Source organism: Perca flavescens, chromosome 14 (assembly GCF_004354835.1).
Source record: "Perca flavescens isolate YP-PL-M2 chromosome 14, PFLA_1.0, whole genome shotgun sequence".
NCBI classification, from domain to species: domain Eukaryota; kingdom Metazoa; phylum Chordata; class Actinopteri; order Perciformes; family Percidae; genus Perca; species Perca flavescens.
The window spans coordinates 16546984-16570264 of NC_041344.1; the positions used below are offsets into that span (position 1 = coordinate 16546984).

The window sequence follows — 23281 nt, forward strand, 5'->3', positions numbered from 1 at the left end:
TTACAGTGTTTGGGCCTTTTTTTAAATTTCTTGCATTTCCACTCATTGTTTTTTATGTGCAAAATGAAACCGTATAAAAACAGGTGGATGGAAACATACCTAATTGGAGTCTTCTCTACTGATTTAAAGAAATCAATACATTTCATAAACAAATAACGCAATTATTAATAACAATCATTTCTCTTTTTATTGCACTATTTGCACATTAAAGCTGTACATTTCATATTTATATATTATTACTGTATATTTGTTTTTATTATATATGTTTAAAGTCTTGATAATATGTTGTTTTTATTGTTGTTTGTATACCTGGAGTGGTAACGAAAATAATTTCCCCCTGGGATTATTAAAGTATTTCTGATTCTGATTCTGAATAACTGTTAATACCCAGACTGAGGTCGTAGTTTAAGGCATGAACAAAGCCCGCTTATCTAATAACACAAGTTTGTTAGTTGTCTGATAGTTAACGTCCAGAATGATGTGAGGTACAAGAATAATAGGAAAACAATATGAAAGAAAATGCAGGGACTTTGTTGGTGAATTTAAAGGACTCCCTAATGCAATGTATTAAACGCAGTGTTAGTTCTTCCTTCAAACGCGTCACTTCAGACAAACCACTCTGTTGATTAAGAGTTTAAATGACAAGAGTAATTTTAAAGAAAGATATTTAATCATGTTCTGTTTATCGAGTTTTACGTACTCTGTTTACGACCTTAATTCATATAATAAGAGTTAACATTGATTCTTGTAGTAATTTGTGTAGCTGTCCTCTGGTCTTAATCACATTATTACAGTGCATGTAAACACACCGAGGGGTTGCCCGTGGTCCGGCCTCCTGCAGTGCTCAAGTGTCACAACATTATTTGAAGATTTCTTCACCATCTCATTGAATTAGTGCTCCACACTCACTTAAAACAGATGAGCTTGGAGTGAGGGAATTGTTCACAGGTCACACATCACAGGCAGACAACTGCAATTACTGATGGGAGAAGATGGGTTTGGATTTAACCAGGCCGAGGCCACGATGTAGTGTCAGTGAAGGATTGGCTGTGGTGTTTGGTGACGGCGTATGAAGCAGTGTTGATAGCTAAAACATTTACCGCGGCTCCAGCTATCGTAATTTTTCACAGGGCCGGGGCGTCATTGATCAGGATATCTGGCGGAGGGGAACGTGTAGTTAAAGGCACATGTTTAACAAGCTTCTCCCAAAATTTGTCACTTAAAGACTTTCCATTATTATTCTGAACAAAGACAGAGTCGTTTTCTATCCCTCAGATCTGTCTTTTGTCAACCCATCCTCGCTGGACAGATTGCTTTTTGTTAGGAAACAGCTTTGCTGGATCAGACGAAATATTGTTCTCGGATAGAAACAAGGCCACATGCTGCACTTTGAGGTAGATATTAGCCCCATTTTGTTAAAGTGTCTTAATGATGGTTGAGTTAAACCATTTCTATAACTATCGAATGGACTGTCTTGTCCTTGTTCCTTTAAGACAATGCCAACGTGCAAAAAAAGCAGGAAAACCCAAGCCTCCAATAAAACTAACATTAATGGCACTGCAATATGCAAAGCTATGCTAATTTTATGCATACTGTCAACCTACATAGTGGCTGTTCTTCGGTCATTTCAAAAGATATGACTGCAATTAGACGACAGTTGATTGAAATCATTTGCTTTTTATGATTCTGGTACTTTTGAGAGCTGACAGGGTGTTGTACAATTCGCTGACAGTATATTTTCTCTGCACGTGGAGATTAACTGCTATTATTGACCCTGATGCATCCAACGGGTAATACATTTCAAACAAACTGCTCACTATCTCAGTGATTTGCATGTGGTGTGTCATGTACCATATTCCCTGATTACCTAATGATTTATGCTTAAATATAATGCACATAAGGTCTTTCAAAGCAATATGTGTACCGTACCTTTACAGTGACTTAACATGTCGGAGACAGAGAAAAATTGAAATGATAGTTTAAGGGCTGCGGGGAAAAGAGAAGTCTTATCAGTTAAGACTTTCTTTGTATGTAGGATTTTTTTCCCCTTCTTTCCTTGGAAGGCAGGGGTGCAGCTGATGAATTCTTAAGCAGATCTGGCTGATAATTGTATTTCATAACTGTCATGCGGAGAGGGACTGTCCGCTGAGAAGCTATTTGTGTCACTGCATCTCTCTCCCTCTCCGTCTCTCCCTCTCTCTCTGCAGCCTCTTCAATAAAACTCAAATCACGACAGAGATTGTTAAGTCTACCTCCAAGATTATTAAATCCAAATGGAGAATTTACGGGTGACACTTCATAACAATTAATCTGAGATGCTTGATTAATAAAGTTGGCTCACCCCCCTTCCCCTCTTTCTCTCTCTCATTCTTTTCTGTCTTCACCCTCCCCATCACTAAAGTTGTCCTGTTTGAGTGGGATGGAGGAGGAGGGGAACAGACGTACGGTTGGCAGGATGGTTGTCAGGGACGACATGAGTGTCATTCTTTTTGATTAATGGAGCATTGTGACCCCGCCCCTAACCCTCCTTCTTTCCCAGCATGCCCACTCTCACCTCTGCAAAGCCGCCCCCCAATAACAGGTAAAAATAGATGTGGGCCATGTTATGTTCTCCCATTTGAATTCAAGCTAGACATTACCTGATAGGGAAAAAGTAAGAAGGTAAGAAATAAAGGACAAAAATGGAAAGAAATATAGAAAAAAGTGAAGAGAGAAGTGGAAGGAAAGAATACAAAAATAATAGAAGAAAAAAAATTTGAGAAATGGAAAGACGCAAAAAGAACAAACTAAAGAAAGGAAGGCTAAAAAGGGAAAAGGAAAGAAAGAAGGGAAGTATAAAGACAGATTTTTGGAGAATGTCACCTACCTAACCTTGTCACCATGTTGAGTCAGCTGTGATTAATTAGTTGAGTGAGAGTGAGCAATTAGGTCAGGAGTTTGGGGTGTGTATGAGTACAAATGTGAGTATGGATATGTCAGTATCAAGATCTTTTCATGACCAAAGTATGTGTAAGCAGTATGTACAACATATGAAACGGTTTCTTTTTTTGCTTCCCCTTCCCTTTCCATGAGGACAAGAACAAGAAAAATCCAGTCTGACAAAAGTACAAACAACAGTAAATAAATATTTCATAATTATAAATAAATAAGTTAGGTGATGGTTAAAACATGAAGAAGGAAGACAAAATGGCAAAATATAAATGCATAAATTAAAATAAAAGGCATGTTACAAGTTCAGTTTATCGGCTTCCTCGTTTTCAAAAAAGCATTTTAGGATTGATTCCTTAATGGAATACTGAATCTTTTCTAATGAGATGTGGTGGCAGTGGCTCTCTCCACTTCAGAGTGGATGTCCTACAGTAGCAAGTGGCAAACAGAACCATCACAATGGCATGAGGGCCACACATGTGAACATACCATGGGGTGACCTCAAACAGTGCAGAGTGCTGATTGTTTTGATTGTTTTTGTATAAGTGTTAAAGATGGATTTCCAAATGGCTGTTTTCCATCGGTCCCATGACAGTCCGCTCTCATCTCACACAATCCTGCTTTGCAGCAATAAAGCCAATGTACAATTTTGAACAGTTTGATATGCGACTTGCATTTGAATTCTGTGTCAAATCTGAATTTACAACAAAATGCAAATGGTCATATAGTCACAGTTTTTGCTTGGTTTGCAATAAAGAAAACCGGGGTAAAAATAAGTGTTTTTATTAAAGTGCCCCTGTGGTGTATTTTTGCAGAAATGTGGCTCTAGATTCCTTTGAAAGAGTTTGAGGATAAGAAACCCTTAAACAAATCCCTGAACCAGTAAAGGCTTACAAAAGATCATATTTAACAATGATGGCTATATATTTTCCTTTTTGCAATTAAAGAGTCCCTCTGTGTAATTTAATGCTTCTTTTCAAGTGTCGGGTCCCCTGAGACTTGGCCTGTAGCTATGCTATCGCTCTTGGTGATTATCATTAATGAATGTCGGCTAGGACCATCCCTCAATGTGACTAGGGAGGAAACAAAAGCCCTAATTAAAGGTTCCTATTCATAAATATATGCCTCAAACTGCACGGATCGACAGGCGCTGTGCACACAAGTCATTTTAATGTCGGAAAAAGCACCTTTTTAAGAGCGTTTTCTTCCTTAATGTACAGCACACCAGCAGCAATGACAAATTTCTGCAGCCAAAGCCCGCAGCAAGAGATCTGTGCAATTTGAGATTCACAGATTTAAATTTAGGGGTAAAGATGAAGATTAGGATGCACTAATTTGACATGTAAGAAGGCTGAAAGCAAAATAGCTTGACTCCTAACTGTAGTCTTACTGTATATCGGAACATTATGATACAGTTTTTGCATGTAATCCTCAAGAGACTCTGGTGTGTTTTATCACAAAAGGTTATAGGGAGCTCCTTGTTTTAAGATGTCATACTGTGCATGGAAACGTATTCCTCTATCTAAGTGGAAATATTTACAAAAATAAAATGTTTAGCTGATTACAGGATGTCACTGAAAAAGAAAATAATCCTCATTGCTTGTGTTCTCTCATAAAAAGCTATTTTAATCATTTTATTTGCTCCAAATGCAGACTGACAACTGCTCTCTCAAACACTAGTGGTTGCATCGTCACATCAGTTTCCCAGACAAAGCTATTGGTAATTGTTACGTGAAGAAAATCATGTTAACATTGAGGATAATATTGAGTCTGTCTAAATGTTGTATTTTTTTTCTTTGGGGCTCAAAGAGTCTTGTCGGAAAAAGGAGCTTGGTGAGATAAACATTTGGCTGCTTCTCTTTCCTCCTTAATGGCAGAAAAATGCTAATTGGAGTGCATGTGTCAAGGAAAACAAAAGGGAAAGGCAGAAGAGAGGAAGTGTGTGTGTGTGTGTGTGTGTGTGTGTGTGTGTGTGTGTGTGTGTGTGTGTGTGTGTGTGTGTGTGTGTGTGTGTGTGTGTGTGTGTGTGTGTGTGTGTGCGTCAGAAAGGCTGGTATTTTGAAACGTGAAATGTGTCACTTTATATGGCCGAGTTAGGAAGGATTTTTTTAGCAAGGTTGTTTCCAGGAAGCAGGAAATCTCAAATAAAGTTCTGCCTGTGGTGGTATGTAGCTCATGTTTAAAAGAAGAAACAAAACCTCTCTGACGCTGAGGTATATATTCTGCTGAACAATTATTTCATAGTTCATGTAAACAATCTGAAGTTGCGTCCACTCCTTTCAGCTTTCTTGTTGCTATAAAATAACACCTTGAATCCCTGCGAGACTCGGATCCTTTAATAAAATCAGAAAAAAGCTCAGGTGGGGATTACAAACCTTTAATTGCATTGTCAAAACTACAGCAACATATCATTTTTTTAAGTCTACACATTAAACAAGTCATGGAAAAGTAAATCTCAATAAAATATCAAAACCTCTCTCTCCCTCTCTCTCTCTCTCTCCATACTCAAACTTGGCATTTTAATTATGCAGTCTTATCTGATAGATGTGGAGATATAGCTCATGTCAAAGTTAGAGCCTCTTCTTTATTAATTTTTTATTATATATTCTTATATTCAGCCTGTCAATGAGTGTCTAGAATCTGATAGGACCCATCATTGATTGAAGATTACTCAAGATTATGAAGAGAAGCCTTATCATAAGCTGTAAGCCTTTGTCATTCCAAATGTTAACTTATTTGAATGACACTAAGGGAAAAGATTACACTCGATTTCAGTCCACCAAGAATAAGTTTATATTAGTAAGTTTTGACATGAGAGGTTTATGGCTGCAAAATAGTCCGGGTGGTTAGCCACAGGCCAAAATCTGCCATACAACATTAATTATTTATGAATATTAAAAGGTAGGCATTAAATTCTTGGTTTATATCATGATGATTTTTGTTGATATTTGCTAAATATATCCTTGTGTTTTAACTGAAATGCATCAATTTTACCAAATAAAGCAAAGATTTAAAGGATAGCATATGTATATAGTAATCTGTATACTTTCAGTACAAAAACGTGTCTATACTGCAAAGCAACCAGTTCCACTAAAACCGGTTGCCAGCTTGTTTAATGGTGTCAAATAAGAATGCTAAATTAATTAAATCATGCTACAGTGTGTGGCTCCGACACACGTTTTATATTATTTTAGTGTGGAATTTCTCTGTGACTGTGATGATGATGATAAAACTACGGGAGAAGTATAGAGATGGAAGGTGAAGATGATGAAGAATGGAGAAGACAAAGAGGAAGAAAAAAGGAGAGAAGGTATATATTTACTGTGATAATGTTTCCAGACATTTTTAAAGTTGCATATTTCTTTGTGTTGCATGATTTCAGCAAAATGTGAACACAAACCTCAAAGCATGGTTTTATTTTTTTATCATTTTTTATTTTAAACTCCATTAGATTTTACAAATAATTTGCAGAATTGATAGATGGCATACAGAAAATGGTCCAAAGGAAAATAGCTAAGTTGGAATTGTAACCCTGGGAGTTGAAAAATGTGTATTACAGTTGACAACATTTATATTTGACACATACATTTTAATAATGAGGTTTCTCACTCACTATAAAACGTATTTGATTACATTTATATGAGTAAATGTATACTGATGGCATATGATTTACACTAGTTTTGTTTTATTCCTATATGGGAACCACACAATATTATTCAGTTAAAGAATTTACATGAAAAAAAGTATTTTTGTCAAGATTTGGTCATATGAGTTTAAACAAGGTCCCTCACCTCATTTGACAACCTGCAGAGCTCTTTTGCAATATGATCATCCAGTAGATCTTATAAAGAGCTTCTCTTTGTTCATGATCACGTCAGACCTAGGAGAAAAAAAGACAAGAGACAAAAGAAAGTAGAGAATAATACATGTGAAATACGTGACGACTACATGGATGTTGTCACCCGCTCTGAGGGACTATCACCACACAGAAGAGAGGGAAACGGGATGACGTGTTAGCACGCTGTCACTGTGCCACAGTATATTGAAGAGGAGCTTCATGTATACAAGTTGGGGGTGGTGGGAAACAACTGTTTGTGCGTTCAGCTTTTGTCATACATGCACATGGACATGTGTGGTTGCATCACGGGTGGTGTGTAACTACTGTAGCAAGCAATTTGGATCATGATGTCCTGATTGTGTGTGGCTTTCTGTTTTGAAAAATACGTACATAATAGAAGTCACTGTACATCGAACACATTGGTCATAGGTTATAAAGAGAGTAGTGCAAATTCCCAAACAGTATGTGTATGTGTGTGTATATATATATACGTATGTATATGTATATGTATATATATATATATATATATATAGACCTACGAGAATATTGTCAAAAAATAAATAATATATATATATATATATATATATATATATATATATATATATATATATATTATTTATTTTTTGAAATTGCTGTGAAGTTTAAATTTCTGTGACTTTCAGGGATGAGTATTTAGTAAATTCTTTTAAAATAAAACCCCAACTGATACACACAAATACACATCAAATGACACTCGTGGAAATCAAAATGTTGGGCTTTCACAGTAGTTGTATATGTGCCATCTAAAGAGATGTGGGACAAGAAGAAAAGAGAGAAAGAAGCAAGACACTATGAAAGGAAGAGAAAGACACTGTGAAACAAAGGTATGCTACAGACAGAACAATTGTTCGTAATAACAGAACACTTTGTCATTTTAACATGAAACATGAAAATGTTGAACTTGAACTTGCTCTCATTCTGAATAAGTCCTGCTCATGCAGACATTTCACTGCACAGATGGTTACTACCCCTGCCTCATGAACCACATGTCCCCCCCTGCTGGCCCAGGATCAGCTCCTGCACAAGCTTCTCTGCTGTGATCCCTCTACTGTGTCACTGCTCCCTAAAAACACGCAACCTTTAAAACAAGAAAGGATGCCCTACTCACTAAATTAACACCAACAAAGTAAAATGACTACATTAATATAGTCTATTGTATATTCTGACAGAAGCTTCATGTTTTTCTCAGTGTTTAGTCACTGACCTCAACATTTTCACAATACCTTTCCTCACACTGCATGAGTTTGCCTCACAGAAAAGCAAAGCATTTTACTTAATATCCAACAACAGTATTTGCAATTATTTTAAGTAAACTAGCATAGGCTGCAAAATAAAGCATTCAAATTAAACCTTGCATGGGTTTCATGTTTCTATATGATCAGGTTTTCAATTTGATCAGTCTGAATAAGTACATTTTAAATTAGGGTAAAGCATCTCAAAGACAAAGTACAATAATTGATTATCTGCAGCTCGTCTGTCTGTCTGTCTGTCTGCTTGCCTGCCTGCCTGTCTGTCTGTAGACTTCGGGATGGAAATAGTGACGTAACTCGGCTCCATCAATCAGCGGGCAGGCCGCGTTGACAGACAGGGATAGACAGATGTTGGGGCGGTACTTGGTATTTCTTTTACCACATAATAGACTACCTCAGACATCCTCTCTGCGCAGTTGATCAGTTTTTGCAGCCAGGCAGTGGCTCAAAAAGCGCAAAGACGCAAAAATGTTCACAAAACGGCTTCACTGCTGTGCGTAATGAGGAGGAGACACCCGGCTGTTTCTTGCCTGTTCACTGAGAAAACGTGAGGTTGGATGGGTTAAATTCAGAAACTCACCAGAATCCGTTAAACCAGGACGTGTTGCAGAAAGTTGTAATCCAGTTTCTTGTAAATGATCCGGTCCAAACCTTCGGTCGTAGCCCGGACTGGAGCGGGTGTAACTGGGTGGATGATGTCCTAAAGTCGTATGGCTGGCCGCAAACGGAAGAAGAGCGCATCCAGTCTAAACGGAGCCAGCTCTTGTGCCATCCGAGTTATGCTGTGATTCTATCACTCAGTAATAAAAACAAACTTTAGGATTGTTTCTCTTCTATCTTCACTATCCTCTTCAGTAGTAAACGGATAAATCATGCTGTCTCATTTTGAGATAACATTAACCTACTTGTGTGCCCTTTATAAACACTTTATGGTGGATAATAGTTAGGATGGAGTGTAGGCTATTAATGGAGCCTCTTGTGGATTCAGAGCCCCTCCCCTTAACCACAAGCCTCGCTAAAAAGGTGTAACGAATCGATCTGCAGCCTCCTTTGTCCCGCTAAAGAGGTCACCGAAAAGCTCCACATTTTAGCAAACTTTGGAGCAAAGCTAAGAGCTGATCTGCACTGCACACTGTCTGAGTGAAACTACGAATTTTCTTACTTTATGTGCCTGAGGGAATCGTGTTTTCACAGTTTAAACAGTTTTACATGAATTATTATTGATTGGTGTTTCAGGGTATAATCCCAATAATCAGTCAGGCCTTATTTCACTGTGCTTAGTTGTAGCAAAGATTATCCTCGTGTCCATCAACAAAGTCTAAAAGGTTTATTGGTGATTTTAGCGATTATATGTGGACCTTTTTATTTGTATATTTTTTTTGCAAATTAAAAAGGCAGGATTTGTATTGTCGATGGAAAATATGATGCAGTTCTCACCTAATAGGCCTACTATATCTTAACTGGCTGTGAAATAGCAGCAGTGACTACACCAAATCTGATTTAGATTGTAGAAATGTCTCTCTCTCACACACACACAGGCTGCACGTCAACTTTTTGAGGCACCTCTCATTCATTTGTTTGAGTGCAAGTTTACAAATCGGCCACTTGCACGTTCACGAACAGGACGCGCTTCTCCTGTAGTAGCCTATTATGTGCGGAGAGGCGTTGAAATGAAAGCCATCCCAGTGAACAATTAGAGCAGCAGATTGACAGGTGGGCTCTGACTGTCAGGGTGACGCTTGTGGAGGGGTGGAGTAAAGGAGAGGCCGGAAAGGCAGCTGGATGTGTCTGTCTATCAGTGGGAGCTGTCTGAACGCACCGAGCATCACCAATGTGCGCACATTGCACTGCGGAGAATATCCAGGGACGCTCGTTGCGCTTTTTAGAATAAATAACAAATAAAAAGCAGGAAACAATAACAACGTTATCTCACAGTCTGCGGCTCAGAGGGCGGGCCTGCTCGTTGTGTTTTGGGATGACTTTCTGAGAAATTCGTCAAGTGTCCGTGTTGACAATCGGACGGACAGCATAGCCTATATGTGAGTATTTCCTTATCCAAGGGGTGTTTTCAGGGAGACTGGGTGTGAGCTGATTGCTGCGGGCTTTCTCCGCGCGCACACTTGACTGATTGACACACACACAGCCCGGCTAACGTGTTACTCTTTCCTCTCTTTTTCCTGATTTCATCCCAAAGACTAGCGGAGATTGGAGCCCGGAGCTGGCACTTGGTCTGACGGAGGGAGCGAAACACTACAGCGCAGTTTGGACTCATCTCTACCGCCGAGTGAGTTAAAACGCAAGAAGATGAGCTCCGTTTTCTTCACTTTTGCTGTGAATAGAGGTATGAAATATTCCATTGAGGGGTGTTGATGGAAACGCGGCGAGGAGCTCCCGTAGCTGTCCATATCCCCACTCGATAGACTGAGATCCGCACGGAGCTTTCCGCCAGGTTTTCGTCGAGCCAGCCTGCGATGACTTTCTGTGATCGGCAGAAGTTAACGGACGAGCCCCCTTTTTGCTTTACATGATTTGTAATCTTTGTTTTCTCACCGGACATATTGATTATAAAATGATCAGTAGATATTAAACCTCCACTTCGGTTAAACAAAAAAAAAACTGACTGACTGATTTCACCCTGCGAGGGATCTACACTTTGATTCTAACATCCCGCTGAAGAAGTGAGGAAACGCTTCTGGCTTTGATTTCCTCCCTTGGTTTCCTCTCCAGCGTGTCTGCTATTTTGATCTCTGCATGAAAAGTCAAGCGGAAAGTCTTGCAGCAGCATGCCGAGGAGAAAGCAGCAAGCACCGCGGCGGTCAGCAGGTAAGCTCCGGCTCTTCAAACAAACCCCCCCCTGATCACAAGCACACACACTTTATTCTCCCCACAGTAACGATAGCCAGCCAGGAATTAGACTCAGTATGCAGACAAGTTTACACAGCAGCGTATAGGCCAGATGCAGGACACAGTACAAGGACAGTAGTAGCCTATAGTCAGAAGGCTATGTGCATTCACTGTTGAGCAAAGCAGAATGTCATTATGCAGTTTTCCAACATCTAAACGGCACATAAGTTAATTTCTACTAATCTAAGGCGTGTTTGACTGGCAACAGCATTGTTTCATTTAGCCAGCCACGCTTCGATGCCAATTCTGCCTCTTGAGAAATGAATGCGCTCAGCTGCACTTCAGTTTCAACGCTTTAAAGCTGATCGTCCACTAGGTTGCCAGCATCCAAGTTCTCCAAACAAAGCTTGTCTTATCTCATTTTTACAGGCTAACGTGTTTGATGTGTTGGTGCCAGTAAAAAAAAAAAAAAAAAAGAAAAGAAAGCAAGCGAAAAAACAGAGAAAGAAAAGTGGCGTATTTTCAGCTTGTGTTCCGCTCTGGGATTGCCATCCTTGATTTGATGCTTGATTGATCGCCTGTCATGCGACTGCCTTTGATCTATTCAGTCCTGATAAACATCAGTAAACCATTCACCATAGAGACACGCATGCGCTCCGGCAACTGGACTCCCTCAAAGGATAACTTTTTGCCCCCGCCGAGGAGCAAAGAAAAGACAAATTGAAAGAAAAGTTCTCAACCGGGATAAATACTTTGCGATTAATACCCAAGGGGGCGGGAACAAGGGAGGACGGGTGCTGGGGCGTTACGAGATCACAGAGAAGCATCTCATGCAGAAATAGCCCCAAAACTGCAGCGTGAAGTGTTGAGGTTACCTCTAATGGTCACTTCAAGTTCTTGACCTGACCTCTGTGTTCAAATCTTAGAAATAGGAAGTGTTGTAAATCTCTCATGAATGTTTACGAGGCAGGCTGCAACAACATCATTATATACATCTGTATATACAATCCCTATTTGGTAACAAAAACTTGCTTAAAATAAATGTAAATTTAAGTATTTAGGTGTGTTTCAGATGAGCATCTGCCATACCTCAATAGGTAAATTGTAAGCACACATTTTAATTTAACAGGCATTATTTTGTTATGTTTTCTTATAAAAAGGGCCCAAAAGCAAATAATTACTATTTTCATAGAAATGCTATGCCACAATCTCTGTTTGGGCACCTACGTATTGCCGTTTGACAGTCATGCCTACATGTTGTCGTTAAGTTGACCAGACGTGAACTGTTCTGAGAGAGAATCGCATGTTTGCCTGAATCCATTTGATGTCCCTGGGCGATGTGTGTGATTGACATGCATTTCTAAATGACGGGGAGAAAAGAGGAGCCTTTGAAGTAGTGCAGTAATGACCAAAGCCGAATAAAACAGCTGTAGAATGTTAAGCAGGCGGTGGAAATGTGAGGTTAAGCAGACTTAATCAAGGTTGTGACAGAAAGACTTTGAACTCAGTGGGGCTGTAATTTCTAATTGACGCCAGGCTTTAGTGATAGATAGAGAGAAATGTGTTTGAAGAACAAGCCTGAAAGTGAATAGTGTTGGTTTATACCTCCGCCACAAATAGTAGTGAAATCCCCAAAAGAGAGCATACAAAAAAGAAAGTGTATCCTGTGTTCCAGCCTCTTCTGGTCACTCAGCCGAGCTCTGAAGTGGCCCCATTCCGGCTCAGCTTTTGAATATTGATTTAATTGTCTGTTTTTGTGACAGACACATACATCACAGGCAGTAATGGTCAATCCCAGCTTGGCAGGCATTGTCTCTGTTATTTCCAGTGCATGACATATGGTCAATCCAAAAACTTTAACACCTCTACTGGTGTGTGTGTGTGTGTGTGTGTGTGTGTGTGTGTGTGTGTGTGTGTGTGTGTGTGTGTGTGTGTGTGTGTGTGTGTGTGTGTGTGTGTGTGTGTGTGTGCGTGCGCGCGCGCGCGCTTCTTCAGTGAATTGGTGTACACATCTTTAAACACAGGCTATTTTTTTTACAATACATTAGAGAGAGAGAGAGAGAGAGAGAGAGAGAGAGAGAGAGAGAGAGAGATGTAATGGCTCTTTTTATGCCATTTCAAATAGGCTCTGTTTCATCAGTCACAGTGAGGATTTCAAACCCTGTAATGGCGCTGTACCCTATCGAGTTTATGACCAGTGACAATACATCAGTGTTCTTTCATTTGGAACGACATTACTGCATCTGTTAGTTTTGGCAGTTGAGTTCAGTGCAGTGCAATTTGAGCAGCAGAGACTTTGCTGCAGTCATTTGTCGTCATTTTCAGTTTTTTTTCTTGTCTCCTCTCACTGAAGTGCTGTTGTGTTGTAAGTTCTCACAGGACCTTAAGGTAAACAATGTAGTGATATCAAGTAAATATGATGAGAATTAAGTTTGGTTTCTCTGTCTCTGATGAATTCTCATGTTGACCATTCCAGGATAAGACAGCAGCAACAACAAAGTGTAAAGCTAATGCTATTGTGCCAGTATAATTGCCTTTGATTACGTGCAATCAAAGTTAGCGCTGAAACAATAAATCAATCCACAGAAAATGAATATCAATAAATAAATAATCAGTAATTGTTTACGTCAATTATCACGTAAACAAAAAACCAAACATTATCTGCTTCTAGCTCCTCAGATGGGAGTTTTGCTGCTTTTCTCTGTTTAATATCATCGTAAAATGTATATATTTGTTTTTTGGAACGTTTGTTGGACAAAACAAACCAGTTGAATACATTACCTTGGGATGTGGGAACTTTTAAGCGTAATTTTTCAGTATTTTCTAACGTTTTAGAGACTAATCGATCAATAAAAAACAATCGTAACTGCAGTAATCGGCACCAATTTTTATTGCTGTTTAAAGAAAACCGTGCATGATATCTGACTGTTTGCATCAGTAGCATTAGCATATTTAAATATGACAACATACTGTACATATTACATCTAGATAAGCAGTAATTAGTTTACTTTGTATTGGATACAAGATATACAAAGAAGCCATAATTCAGTATGTGCCATGATACTGAGGTCACAGTTTTGATTGCTGTTGGGAAATTAATGGTATTGCTGCACGTCTGCTCTCGCTTTAAGTTTGCCAGCCACAATATCTTATATCAAACACTGTCACTCTAAGTAATGAATCTGTCAACTAATCATTCAACACGTCAGTGTGATTACAGTGCGACACTATGTTGAATTTATTCCTCAGAAGCTAAAAAGGTCTACCTGGAAGAAAATATCATTTTTTATTACCTGTCCTGCACAACATTTAGTTTAACGGAGACACAGGAAGAGGCGGGGCAAACTGTTAGTGTCCAATCCACAGTGGGATGGACCAGGATTCAGGTCTATAAGTGTATGGGATTGAGGTCTTTATACTCACTGTTCTTTGGTTGAATTAGGAAGGGAGTCTGAAATCCACTCAGTTTCCTTTCACTCTTAGATGTGTCAGTTTGAAAATATTTGATCCTGTGCTGGATTCTTATCTCCACTGAGAGCAGAGAGAGCAGATTTTACACTGACAGAAGTAGTACGGGTCATGAAGGGAGAGAAAGTGACATGCTGTGATACTGTCAAACATGACCGTGTGAAAATGTGTTCCTTTATAGCCGAGGACCGTAATTAGTTTGCCTTTGTCTCCTCTTGATAGAAATGTTAGGCAACTGGCTAGGTTTCGGCCACTCACACACCAATGTCATTAATTAAAAAGTTTAACACGCTAAACATAAATCATATATGATTCAGTGTCTCCAATAAACGGACTTCAGTGCTGCATTTTAATGATCTGTCTGCATAGCTTAGCTCAGCACGTGTTTAATTAAAGCGCTCTGCAACATTTGTCCATATTGTAGACACAATGACATACACACTGAATGCACAGACAGTGCCTTGCCTTGTGAGCTTCTCCACTGATATCAGCGGCTGCCTAAACAGATCCCCCCTTTACTGCCATTATCACTACCTCAATGCAAAAGGAGTCTCTTAATTATGACTCGTGGGTGGGGGAGAAGTTGAGCTTCCCTTCTTCCCGACGGCATCGTTAGCCGCGGTCCCTAATTATCCAGGTAGCTGACGGATCAGTGACAGGGGCCCGCCGATTAATGCTTACAAATTCAGCAAGGTGTCAAGTCTGCAAGCTGCCTTGATATAATCCACTGGGTGTTAGCCACTTCTAATACACACACCCCTAGTTGTTCCAATGCAACAGCAGAGGTTGCTTGCAGCGTGAAGTGACAAACCGAGATTTGTGACTTGTGAAGCGAAAACCGTGCTGGACACAAATAGCCCTATAACGAGTTTATGAATGGTCGTAGTCTCAAGTCTGGATGTACACTTACGCTTAGTACACTGTAAATAGTCAGTACAGTTTATGCAGTGCAGGTAGTTTTAAAAAAAATAGCTGAACTGGCTCCCATTGAATGTGAAAGATTTTCTTAATACTTTGCCTTTTCCTCTGATCTTTCTAGTAACAGCTTTTTGGTTTGTTTGACAGAACAGGAACAAAGTTCTAAGCCGAGCAGCATTAATATATTTTGTTGTTGTTGTTATTTTGCATTGTATTTCCTCTGCAGAAATTTTGCTCACGGCACCTGTCAACTAAGAAGCCATCGCCTTGGAACCTTGTGTTGGTTTTATCAGGATGTTTAGGATAAAGTATTTAATAACATTTGTCAGGAGTTGAAACTGCGCTGTGGAAAAAAAAGTTTTTTGAAGTGAAAAGTCTGTAGATGAGAATCGAGCATGTCGGTGTGTTTATGTGTTTGTGTGTGTACGAGTCACTGAGCAAGACGAGCAGTTTGCACAACCCTGCGTGCGTGTGTATGAATGTAAAATATTCTGATCCTGTGATCCTAAAGCAGTGTATGTAAAGTGTCATTATCAAGTGACATTGACTGAAGGAGTCAGTGGATATATTTTCTATCCCACACGCCGCTACACCCGCAGTTTCATTTGCATGTGGTGTCAGAGCCAGTAGGCCTTCAGGAAATCAAAGACGCACACTAATATGCGCACTAGCACAACTACACTCTCTGTCCTCATCTTCGTAGAGGTTAAGTGACAAATGAAGATCGATGACTGCTCTTATGGAAAAGAGAGGGTCGGATTGAAAATATGTGGGAATTAGGCTCGCCAGCAGGGTGACGATGTAAAGGCATTCAGGGCTGCAGCCGCAAAGGTAAAACTATCCCAGAGCTTAATGAGGTTCAGAGGAAGCAGGAAAACCTGGATTTTCACTCAAGCATGACACAAGGAGCTTTGACAAAGAACGCAAGAAAACAAGGTCATTTTTTTTTGCAGGAATAAAACTCACTAGCATCCTCACTCTTAAACACATCCTGCATGTATTTATTGTCTGTGATTTGTAGTGCATCTGTTTTCCATTCACAAAGATATCTTGGCTCTGAGTCAAAACAGCTGCACAACAAAAGCCACAATGTACAGTGGGGATGTAAAATAATAATAACCGGAATAATAACAAGAAAGAAATTATTCACATGACTTATCCTTGAGGGCTTTAGAGCTCCGGTTGCTGATTATTGTGAAGCACACACACAGTTTTGCTACTGATTAAGTAAAATAGTCATTTGGGTGAAATCACAGGCACAGTTTACAAAATAAATTCTATTGATTGCTTTATACGTTTATATTAGCTGCAATCTTATTCACCATTGTATCCAACACAAACATGGATTTCACAAATCATATGTGACTGTGGGCCTTCATCCTTTTTTGATGAAGCTGCAGACTTTGGAATATTCTCACTATTTCTGTAAGCTTTGGCAAAGCAGCAAAGGATTGTGGGCAATCAGACACCCAAAGTGGGCCAGCTGCAATTGCTTCTTCACTCAAACATTTATCTGACAGTTTCTCTGATAATTCAAGCTGTTTTATAATCGCACAAAAGAAACATGTGGGAAAAGGAAAGAAAGATGTAGAAAAGAAAGAGAAAAATGGGAAATGATGATTTAAGGCAAGAAGACGGGAGGTCCAGGGTACACTCAGAGGTCAGTATGTACTCACGGGAGCCTCAAGTCTAGCGTGTGCTTTCTGTGTGTGTTTTCGGTTTTCCCATATTTCCTTTGCAATACAGCAGTCTTGTATGTCTGTCATCTAAGTACTGTAATGTTACACCAGAGTATCTGTATGGATTGTGTGTGTCCTTGCATGATTGATGCTCTGTCGGCCAGACAGACGCCACTATTGGAGAGACAAAGTTAGCCAGTGTTGCCTGCTGTAATCTAATTTGTCCAAAGCCAAAAAGACTCTGCCCTGATTCGTTTTTTTTGTTTCAGCATTTTACCCGGGTGAGCTCAGAAATTACTCTGCATTCTTTTTTCTTTTTCATTTTTTGTGCTACACTTGATGTATTATAAATTGCCACTGAGGCGGCGCCTGTTGCAGTAATCATGGTGATCATGCTAGAGATAAGGCTGGAGATACATGGCCACCATAGCAGGCGCAGGGAAGTTTAAATTACTCTTGGTACTCCTTTTTATTGACTCTCTTGCTCCCCCGTATTGCTGATACTTGAGTCAAAAGCTGAGACTGGAAAACTGCCTTTGATTCACAAAGTAAACATTAAAAAAACCATGTGTTAAGGTTAGTGAGTTGCCACTGGAGGACCTGTGCCACCCAGCCCTGAAGTTGTGCTGCTTCTGTTAACCAGCCTTGAATATCTGGGTTGAAGCAGGGTGGGTAAGAGAGGGTGTGGGTGAGGGGAAGAAGACAACAGAGAGAAAGGAGGTCTGTGAAGAAAAGGTATTAAAAGTGACAGATGAACAGGACTTGGGTAGACGTTCTCCTGCAGCAGCTGTGACTGCTGCCATTGCTCTGACAGGTGTCAATTAAGAATTACTGCCGAGGCCCTGTAGTCATTTTTTCCTGCCCAGCTGTCTGTCTGTGTGCCTTTTTGAGAAATAACACTTTACCCTTGTCACTGCTTTAGCGCTTAGCCACGGATGCCCCAGAAAATGAGAGCATGGCGGGCACGCTAATCGATAACCATTGTATTAGCAATTATTTTGCCCATTGATTTACAGTGGGGCAGCAACTCCCACTTTATTACCTGCTGATTATACGCCTGTGCTATACTGCAGACACGCACGGCAACACATACACTTTGCTGTTGCCAGGTAAATATATATTTTATCCTTAGAGCTAAGTACATAACAAAAAGAATCATACATTTCCTTCTTGATTGTCAAAGTTTAGTTTCTTTTAAGGACAGTTAAATTATGTTTTAAATTATACCAAGTCTGGTTACAGAAACCACTTTCACCACTAAATATGACTGCTACAGTAATACACAATTTGTATTCAGTCGAGACCACCTGATTGTGACCTTGTGGGTTAAGGTCCTTGTAGTCTCGCATTGCCAGAAACTTCCTCCACAGCGCCGCACGGAGCCCCGGTGCCGCTGCAAAATAGCCTCAGGACAGAACTTGTTTTTGGGGAATGTGTATGTTCCAAAGTTGTTTTAGCAGAAAACTCTGATTCGAAAGATAGTCCAGCTAGCTGTCTCGAGTTACCTTGCAGCGAAGAGGAGCAGTTAACTATCGTCCTCATAAATTGACCGGAGTTTAAAATTCCAACACTAAGAAAACTTAAGGTAACGGCCATCCAGCCGAAAAGAAGGACATACAGTGGAATTTCTGGCAGCAACGGAGCAATCCCTGAAGTGGAAGGTCGTGGATATGGACTAAGGTCCTTGAATAAAACAGCATGATGTTTAAGTTACGAATGAACCAATCTGTTCCGTATTGGGGCCTATAATGACCTAAATAAGCAGATCAGTTATTAAAATATAGTTGCCTCATCAATAGTATCAGGAGAGAAGAATTTGGCCCCTAGTAAACATAATATCCCTAGTTTGATCTCAACTTTTGATTTATTTACTTAAATTCTTTAACTTAAAGCTAATGAATTGAAAAGTTCTTACTGATTTCAAAAAGGGATGCTAGCATGCTAACAATATCTACAATTTGCAGGGAGGCTTGAAACAATTGTAGAAACTGTATAGCAAAGAGAAATATGAGTCATTTCAATGCACTAACTACTGCAGTACTCTTTGGCTGAATATTGTATCTCAGCAGAAATTCCATTAAAGTTCACTTTTCAGGAAAGTGAAAACTTTGTAATAGAGTTGCATCAATTCTTCACGCCAAACTATAAAGAAACCCTAAAAAGGCTGGAGGCATACAAATAGAATTAGTGTATTTTCTTTTCATTTTTATGTGGTTGCCAATGCAAAGGCTGGATATGGGCTGGAATATTTATGCATATGATATCTGTGCACTGTTGGTGCTTTGAATATAACCCCATGTAATCATAAGGAGAACATTAATCAAACGTATGCAAACTAAGCAGCAGCTAGTGCTAAAGTTTATTTTCCCCTCATAGCTCTAAAGATGGTTGTACTACATGTATAGCGTGCTATCAAGAAGCAGTACTGTATATCATGAGAAAAAAAGGTACTTGTTTTTATCACAAGGATAAAAGCTGGCCTCAGCGTAATCCAAACAGCAGTTGTTGCAAGTGGACGAAGTCAGGGGGCGGAAAGTTCTATCCCCAAAGGGGTGTTTACTTAACTGATAAGGTGGGTTGAGAAGTAATGAATATCATTTTTTGGACACAAATTTACTGCAAATAAGCCATGTGAGAATGAATACAGTTAACAGTAGGGGGTGTAAAAATTAGCTTTTGTAAACAATCAGTTTACAGTTTTTTTAAGTAACTTTTAAATGAATTGTAATAAAAGAAATAGAGTAATAAAATGCTGCTGCAAACTACTACAAATAAGTTATCCAATAAATAAAGATTTAAAAAATATATAAAACATATAATAAAATATATATAAATAATGCAGTTATTACTTGTTCATAAAGAGCGGAGTATGACTTTATGGCTGAAATACCGGGCCTCAAACACCTTCACCATGTCGTGTTTAAAACCTGTGTTTTTAACAACTGAATATGGTCGTATATCAGTTGCTATAAAAACACCAATAGAATTTGTTAATGCTTTGACCCGATCTTAATTACCCACAAAAGTCTGTTTAAATGTCAAGGACATTCTTCTTGTAGCAGCGATATTCACATTCACGTGGTGCTGTTTCAAGTGAGTTAGCAAGTATGACGTGTTGCCAGCCACATTCCCGATCACTAATGAGCAATTACTTTCGTCTTATCCACTTGTTTTTGTCGTTTTTGTATTTCACCGAGAAACCCAAGTGTTCCCAAACAGGAGACCTCAATGACAACAGAGGGTCTTCAAGCTCTGGCTTCTTTACATTGGCCATGACGCTAGCTAGCTAGCGGGAGGCTTGTGGTGGATGTCAATACCCGATGTGAGTCGAGTGCAGATGTGAGTTGCGCATGCTCAGATTTAAACGGTTTACGGCATAACGCCAAGGGATCCGGATCCGGCTGCAAGCAAGGTGTCACAAGGTGGGCACATCTGTGTCACACTGAAATGGTGGGTGTGTCTGTGTCATACTGAAATTTGTGAAATTCATAAAATAATAAACCTTTCTCATTACAAACAATAACAGAAGATGGAAATCATTTCAAAAACGTTTTCACTATCTGTGATTGTTTGATTGCTACTGTAGCTCAAAACGCCATTCAAGTGACAGTCTTTGTTGTGTTTGATTGCTAACTTGTAGCCAGCAGTGAACGAACTTTGTTATTTTTATTGTATTGACATTACAGAAGTCTCTTGTTAGCAGGTTCTTGTAGGCTACTTCAGCCTCTAATCTAGAACTGACATCAGGGATCATGCCGTGAAAATGTGATGCCTTACGCTAAATGATAAATTACTGCTATGTAATGTACCTAGAGCTGGGCGATTTGTTTCCCTAAAAAACTCAATTTACGATTCGATCCCCCCTTCCATTTAAAACAAAATAACTGCGAACTGTAAATATATTTTAAAAATATATATTTATTATATTTAATTAAAGTGCATCAACATAAACTAAATTGCAAAGGCAAACCCTTTCTCTAAGTGAAAAGTCACTGTGCAGTGTGCAACAAAGATTGTTAAACATCCAAATTATTTATACTGTATTTGGATTAAAAAAAATCTAAAAAAGTCGATTTTTTGAAAATATGAATCTATTTGACCAACCAACTCAAGTTTTAAATCAAATCGATTTTTTTCCCAGCCCTAAATGTATCTGACGCATGCGCAACTCACATCTGCACTCGACTCACATTGGGTAGTGACAGCGGAGACTAAACAAACTTTTGGTCTATCACTTAATATGTTCGTGTGGGAACTCAGAATTGAAGTATGTTCCACACGCAAAACAAGCATTTCTGTTAAAGATTGCATACTGTGTACTGTTCCGAAAGTCCTGTACCAAAATGGTCCGGTACATGTACCTTTACACTCCTTGAGAGTGGACGCTGGGGAAGGTCTTGCTGCAGCCTGGTGTAGTGCCATTGCCATCCTCTCCTCACCTTTTTATCTATATCTCAGCTTTCTCTCTCTCTCTCTCTCTCTCTCTCTCTCTCTCTCTCTCTCTCTCTCTCTCTCTCTCTCTCTCTCTCTCTCTCTCTCTCTTCGTTTTTGGAATTACTGGCCCTCTCTATCTCCCTGTAAGCCTTTTCTCATCTTCCTATCTGTCATCAATCTCTATCTTACTGACTCAATTCTCCTCTACACTGCTCATATTTTCTTTCATCTTCTTCCCTGTCTCTGGCGCTCATCTATCGCTCTCCCTCGCACCGGATGCTCAAAAGTCAGTGAACAGGTTACAAGAACCTGAACCCGACATTGGAAAAGGAGAGTGTAATATACCCTTTTAGGCCCACTGGCCCTGTTCTCATATCTCAAGAACCTCTTTTTGCAATAGTCTGATTTCAGCAACATCCTGCAGTTGCACTTCTGAGTTGTGAAAATTGGAGAGGTCACAGGGCAGTTAAGTCTTCAAGTCATCTTCTTTGAAGTCTAAACACATGACTGTCACATATTTTCCAAGAGACATTTCCATTCCCATAAGGCATGTTGCTCAGGAAAATAATCAAAGTGTATTTTGTTGCTATTCAGTTTTGTTTGACTCTTACATTTGAAAGAAAACCTTTGACCACAATTTGCCCGGGGTTACACAAAGTAATCACTTAACATTCGTCAGCTTGATGGGCAGTTTAAAGGGAATATGTCTCTGGATTCCAGTCGATTCAATAACACCACATGCTACCCCCCAAAAAATTCCTCCCAAATCGTTCCTGAGCCGCCGTGTTGTCTCAGACAGTGACAATCGCAGGGGGGGTGTAAGCTCAACTCTGTCCCTCTAAGTCGTCTGTCTCAGAGAGAACAACAGGAGGCCTCTTGTACACCCGAACGTCTTCCCCTGTTAGTGTGTCTCTCTCGTCCTTTAGTCCCTTGCACAGGAAACCAGCTCTGTCTTTCTAACTTGTTGTCCACTTGAGCATCTGTTTCTGATCACCTTTCTGACCCAACTGTCTTGTTTACTTGTCTGTCTCTGGTCCATCTGCCTCTCAATGGTACATAATGACAGGACTGCCCCTGCATCAAACTAACCACCCTGAAAACATTTAAATAATGTTTGTATGATAGTCTGTACAACATTGAACTTTGACGTTATTATAACAATGAATGTCGTCTGGTGTAGCCAGTTGTTGAATTTAACTAAATACATTTACTCAAGTGCTTTATTTAAGTACAATTCAAACATACTCGAGTATTTTTACTTTATTCTGTTACTTCACTACATTTTAGAATAAGGTATTGTAATTTTTACTCTACTACATTTATCTGACAGCTGGAGTTACAAGTTACTTAATTGGAGTCTTGTAGTCACTGTGAGGTTGCCAGGTAACCAGCCGAGACACTAGGAAGTTACTGTGCCAGGCCAAGAAATAGTTATAACATAACCCCCTATAAAACTACAAATTGTTGTTTCTACACATCAGTTTTTATACGGATACAACAAACGTGATGTAAAATGTTAATTACTGAGCATTAGAGGTACTATTAGGTGGATTTTTGTTTGATTCAGTGTGCTACAATTTGATTTAAGGTTGCAATTTTGAGATTATTTTGATTATCAATTGAACTGCCAATTATTTTGTTGAATATTCAATTAATTGTTTGGTCTATAAAATTCTGAAAAAAAGTTGAAAAATTGCTATCACATCTTACTAAAGCCCCAATGTGATGTCATCAAATTGCCTGTTTTGTCAGACTAACAGCCCGGAACCCAGATATAGTTTGCTCTCACAAAAGATTAAGAAAAGTTACAAATCCTCACAATGAAGAAGCAGGAACTTGGAAATGTTTGACATTTTTTCTTCAAAACAATTAATATAACATTA

The 23281-nt window shown here is 39.3% G+C and overlaps 1 protein-coding gene across 1 annotated transcript in view; it reads left to right on the forward strand.

The window, feature by feature from the left end:
* Positions 1–9771: 9771 nt before the first annotated feature.
* Positions 9772–23281, forward strand: part of LOC114568605 (teashirt homolog 1-like) — a 29094-nt gene continuing 15584 nt past the window's right edge. Inside the window, 2 exon segments of the mRNA XM_028598200.1 lie at positions 9772–10094; positions 10250–10878. Coding sequence (XP_028454001.1) covers positions 10839–10878 — 40 coding nt within the window. The 5' untranslated portion in view covers positions 9772–10094; positions 10250–10838.